The sequence below is a fragment of the Bos taurus genome, chromosome 18 (genome assembly GCF_002263795.3).
Source record: "Bos taurus isolate L1 Dominette 01449 registration number 42190680 breed Hereford chromosome 18, ARS-UCD2.0, whole genome shotgun sequence".
Taxonomy (NCBI): domain Eukaryota; kingdom Metazoa; phylum Chordata; class Mammalia; order Artiodactyla; family Bovidae; genus Bos; species Bos taurus.
In genome coordinates, this window is record NC_037345.1 from 64,951,063 (window position 1) to 64,957,062 (window position 6,000).

The following is a 6,000-nucleotide window of genomic DNA, read 5'->3' on the forward strand; positions in this document are numbered from 1 at the left end:
TTCTCACATTTATTGCACCCAAAAGGCTTTTCTCCAGAGTGAATGTTCTTATGGTCTCTGAGATGCTCATTCCGGCTGAACAATTTACCACATTCACTGCACTCACAAGGCTTTTCTCCAGTGTGAACTCTCTGATGATGACAAAGGCTTGACCTAGCAGGAAAAGATTTCCCACATTCACTGCACTTAAAAGGCTTTTCTCCAGTGTGAAGTCTCAGGTGATAAGAGAGGGTCGACCTATTAGCAAGAGATTTCCCGCATTCAGGGCACTCATAAGGCCGTTCTCCAGTGTGAACTCTCTGATGTGCAAGGCAACTGGATTTATAGGCAAAAAATTTTCCACATTGGCTGCATTTATAAGACTTTTCTCCAGTGTGAACTTGCACATGCTGAATGAGGTTACTTCTTTGGGTGCCAGCTTTCTCACATTTGTTTACCTCACAAACTGCCTCACTAATGAGGACTCTCTCATGCGCTACAAGAATGTCTGTGTGGCTGGAAACTATCTTACCTTCTCCCAAACTGTGATGACTTTCTCCACTGTGAAAAACAACCTCACACTCGGTACTGTTGTTCAGTTTCTTCCCAGTATTAGTGGCCTGTGACTGAACTCCCATGCTGGCCATGAAGTCATTCCCAATCTCCATGTAGGTAGAGAAATTCCCTGCTGGGTGCACTGTGCAGGTCTTCAAAAATGAGGGTCTCTCAGTATTACATAGGAAACGATTCTCTCTAACGTGCTGCTTCTGGTGCTGTTGAATGTTTGCAGTAAAATAGAATTCTTTCCCACATGCCCCACATGTGTATACTTTCTGCTCCCCATTTGTTCCTTGTTCTTCAGCCAAGTGCAAAATGTCTCTCAAGACTGGGATGCACATCTTACAAGGTTGGGTCTTCTCAGGTGACAAACATGTCCTGGGAATGCAAAACTGTGACACTCTTGCAGATTTGCTCTGTTCAGATGGTGTCTCTTCATCCTGGACTCCATGCCAAGAACCTGAAACAAACAAGTGATGGTAAAGATCCGGTTGACTTTATTGGAGTGAATGACACCATCACAATTTTACATTTGGTACATGAAAGAAGAAGTCCACGGAATCGTGTTCAGGATATGAAGTTGGAGTCATATTGAGGAAGCAGCTGATCTCACCAAGCATACGACACGTGACTGGATGTGACCCAAGGTGAAAGGCATGCTGTATAATTCACTCCTCTGTCAATGGCTTTTACCAGGACCACATCCTCTGGTGACCTGTGCAGAAGTATACCATACATCCTGTATATCTGAACATCTGGGTGGAACAGGTAGCTGGTGTTCAAGAAATAGTAAAGCAAACACAAATGTTGCAAATGGCAAAACGGCCTTCTTTTTTAGGGCTGAATAATATTCCATATATTCCAGATATTTGTTATCCATTCATCCATCAATGAACACTCAGCTTGTTTCTATCACTTGGATAGTGTTAAAAATGCAACAATAAACATGGGGTACAGATACCTTTTTGATACAGTGATTTCACTCCCTGTGGATAAATACAGAGTTGGAATTGCTGGATCATACTGTAGTTCCTTATTTAATGTTGTAAGGATTCTCCATGATCTACTCCATAGTGATGACAACAATGTACACACCTCCCAAGAGTGCCCAAGGGGTTTCTTTTCACCACATCTTAACCAACATTATTTCTTGTCTTTTTCATAACAGACATTAGAACAGGTGTGACATGGTATCTCACTGTCATTTTGATTGGCATTTTCTGATCATTTGTGATACTGAACTTTTTTTTTATATACAAGGTTCCTATTTGCATGACTCATTCAGAAAAATATCTTTTCAGATCTAACAGATAATACCTTGTTCAAACTGGTCCATGGCAATGAAAGCCTAGAGTCCTATTGAACTAAGCAACCATGGAACTTCAGTTATGATTTTTTTTTAATTATTAAGGAACTCCTTGGTGGGTCAGCAGTTATGACATCACACTTTTACTGCCAGGGACCCAGGTCTGATCCCTAGTCAGGGAACTAAGACATTACAAGATGGAAATATATATTATATATATATATCAAACTATCCATAAAGTCATATAATGTTATATAGAAGTGGTCTTCAATCAATTCTGAAAACATAACACAAACTTTAGCACAACTAAATAAAAAAATGAAGAGAAGCAAATGGTGGCAAGTTAAGAAAGGAAAGAAAACAATATCATACAAAATGCTCTATTAATACAAAAAAAAAAAAAAAGAATGGTAGACTAACACAGGAACAAAGAACAAGGATAATTTTATAAAATGATAACAAATACATTAGATATTTATCAAACTATATCAATATACTAAACATCGACAGTCTCAGTGTACCAACTAAGAGAAAGATCATCAGGGTGGATCCATAAACAGGATTCAGCGATATGTTGTCTCTGAGAAACATACTACAGGACTTCCCTGGTGGTCCAGCAGTTAACTATTCAAAGTGCAACACAGGAGACACTGGTTCAATCCATGGTCAGGAACCCACATGCCACAGCAACTAAGCCTGTAGGCCACAATTAACAACTCTGCACACTCCAGAGCCTGTGCACCATAATGAAGACCCAGTATGGACTAAAAACATATTTAAACAAATAAAATTTTAAAACAACAAAACCCACTTTAAATAAAAACATGCATGTAACATTAGAGAGCTATTAACAGAATTCAAAATAAAAATGTTAGTAACTATATTCACATCTAACGGGAGGCTCCCCAGGTGGCTCAGTGGTAAAGAGCCACCATAGGACAAACAGGTTCAGTCCCGGGTCCAGGAAGACCGCACGCCCACAGGGCAACCAAGTCCATGTGCCCCAACTACCTGACTGTGCTCTCGAGCCCAGGAGCCGCAACTACCAAAGACCAAATGCTTGAGAGCCTGTGCTAAAAAAAAAAAAGCCACCAAACCAGAAGTCTGTGTACCATAACTGGCGAGTAGCCCCCAGTCGCTGCAACTAGAGAAAAGCCTGAACAGCAATGAAGACCCAGCACAGTTAACTGGGTATCTGGACACCTACAGACTACAAGTCTAGTCCATCTAACAGCAGAGTAGTCTTAAGCTGACATGGAAAATTTATAAAACAGAGCACATGCTGGGCCAGAAAAACACACCTTAACAAATTTGAAACAACAAAAATCAGACAATGTCTGTTCTCAGATCACGGTGGAATCACACTAGAACCAGTAACAGAAAGATAGCTGAAAAAATCGCAGAACAATGAAAAGTCAAACAACCCAAATAAAACATGGAGCAAACAAGAAATCTCAAGGTAAATTTTTAAGTGTCTCGAAACAAACACAACACTTCTCAAAATATGTGTATGCAGTGAAAGCAATGGTTATACAGCAATTTATAGTACTGAATGCATATATTAAAAAAAAAAATCCAAAGGCAATCACCTTAGAAAACTAGAAAAAAGAGAAAATTAAATCCAAAGGAGGAAGAAAAGATATCATTTAATAAATCAACAAAGAAAAATAACAAAGACAAACAAAGTAAACTGGTTCCTTAAAATGACCAATAAAATAAAAAATATTCTCATTAGGGTAATCACAAAAACAAGACAGGACATAAATTACTAATATTAAAAATAAAAAAGGACTTCCCCAGTTCCAATGGTAAAGTCTCTGTATTTCCATTGGAGGGGGCAGTTTGATCCCTGGTTTGGAAACAAACATCTCACATGCCTGGAGGTACAGCCAAAAGAAAAAAAAGAGAGACAAAGAGAAAGAATTAAAGAGGAAAAACCACCACATGGAATGGACATTAAATGGTATAATGAAATATACAGGCATCTCCAAGACAATAAATGTGATAACCTAAATGAAATGGACCAGTTTTTTGAAAAATACAGTCTACCAAAACCCACACAACAATACACAATCTAAATAGGTATACATCTGTTAAAGTAACTGAATCAATAAGGAGTAATCTTCCAAAACAGAATGCAACTTGCCCAGATTGGTTAACTGGTGAAATATGACAAACATTTTAGGAAGATATACAATTCTCTACAATTCCTTTCAGAAGACAGAAACAGAAGGACTGCTTCCTAACTAATTCCGTGAGGCCAACATTACTCTAATACCAAACCAAAAACATGCAGAAAAAATATACACCAATATCTCTCATGAACATAAAGGCAAAATCACAAAGCATCAGTAAACTGATTCAAAAATTATACAAACAGAATTACATATCATGACCATGTGGGATTCATGAAAGGCACCTAGCATTTATTTCACACCATATTAAAAGTTATAGGAACCAAAACAGCATGCTAATAGCATAAAGACAGATATCTACTCCAGTGAAATAGACTTCAGATTATAAAGATCAACCCTCATAATATATGATCCAATAATTACTGACCATTACTATTCAATAGATTCATCAACAAATAGTGTTGTAAAAACTGAATAGCCACATGTACAAGAATGAAGTTAGAGTCCTACCTAATACCACATACAAAAAGGCATTCAAAATGTATCAAAGGTCAAAATGTAAGAGCTGAAGTTACACAATTCTTAGGGGGAAAAACAGGGAAAACTTTGAAAATCTTGGATTCAGCCATGAATTCTGACAAGTGAAAGAACCACTCCACAGGACTGTGTTCTGGAAATGAGTTGCGGTACAACTGAGAAGCATCTGATCTCACCAAGCGCAGGACAGGACTGGAGGTGGCTGGAGGTGAAAGGCGGCTTCTACAGTTCACTCCTCTGTCAATGGTTTTGTGTTTTTTTGTTGTTGTTGTTGTTGTTGTTTTTTTATAGCTCTGAGCGCCAGACTTTGCAACTCCGCAGCTCGGCGTGCCTCTGTCCGGAGCTGCAGAGCGAGCGGAAAAGAAAGCGTTACGTCACCCCGCAGGACTGGAGGAGTCTGTGAGTGACAGCAGGCCTTGGGCGGAAGTGCAGGCTGTTTCTGTTGTTGTTTTTTTAACCAGGAACACACTTCCTGGACCTGTGATAGGGTAAGGAAGTGTACTTCCAGAACTCAGAAACTCTGACTGCATTTTGTGTGTGTGTGTGTGAGGAGAACTTTTACGATCTACTCCTTTGGCAATTTCTTTTTTCTTTTCTTTATTTATTTATGGCTTCTCTTGTTCGTCATTGCAATCTCAGGCTTTCTCTAGGTTCAGCAAACAGGGGCTACTCTCTAGTTGAAATGTGTGGGCTTCTTACTGCAGTGTCTTCTCTTGTTGCAGAGCACAGGCTCTAAGGCAGGAATGCTTCAGCAGTCGCAACAGGCAGACTCCGCAGTTGCAGTGCATGAACTTAGCTGCTCCACAGCATATGGGATCTGCTTGCACCAGGGAGCGAACCCCTGTTCCTGCGTTGGCAGGCAGATTCTTAACTAGACCACCAGGAATGCTCTCAGGAAACTTCTAAATATAAAACAGAGTCTTGTTAACTAGAGTCACTAGGCTGTGCACTACATCCTCAGGATTTACCTTATAAACTAGAAGTGTTTAACTTCTGACATCCTTCACTCATTTCATCTACACTCCTTACCTTGATCTGGCAATCACTAATCCTTTGTCTGTATCTGATTGGTGGTGGTGGTGTTGATTTAAAGATTCAACATGTAAGCATAATCATTCAGTACAGGTAAACCTGGAACACGGGTTCTAAAATACTTGGGTCCACTTATACATGAATACTTTTCAATTAAAAACCACAGGGTCATACGTGTATATATATGTATTGTATCTGTGTATTATATAGAAATATATATATTTTCAAACTACCCATGAAACCATATAGCATAAGGAAGCACTCATATCATTTATAAGTACATAATGCAAATTTTAGCACAATTAAATTAAAAAATGGAAGCAAATAGAGCTGATGAGCTAACAAAGGAGAGAAAATAAAATCACACAACTGCTTGATTAACACCACAAAAAAAGAGAGTGGTAGATTAACAAAGGAACAGAGAATAAGGGTAGGGTTTTTTCCCTGGTGGCT

General features: G+C 39.0%; 1 protein-coding gene across 1 annotated transcript in view; it reads right to left on the reverse strand.

The window, feature by feature from the left end:
* LOC132342742 (zinc finger protein OZF-like) overlaps nucleotides 1-4,883 on the reverse strand; it is a 7,776-nt gene extending 2,893 nt beyond the window's left edge. Inside the window, exon 1 of the mRNA XM_059877275.1 lies at nucleotides 1-4,883. This exon is cut by the window's left edge and continues 2,893 nt beyond it. Within this exon, the coding sequence (XP_059733258.1) occupies nucleotides 1-878 (878 nt within the window). The 5' untranslated portion in view covers nucleotides 879-4,883.
* Nucleotides 4,884-6,000: the final 1,117 nt, after the last annotated feature.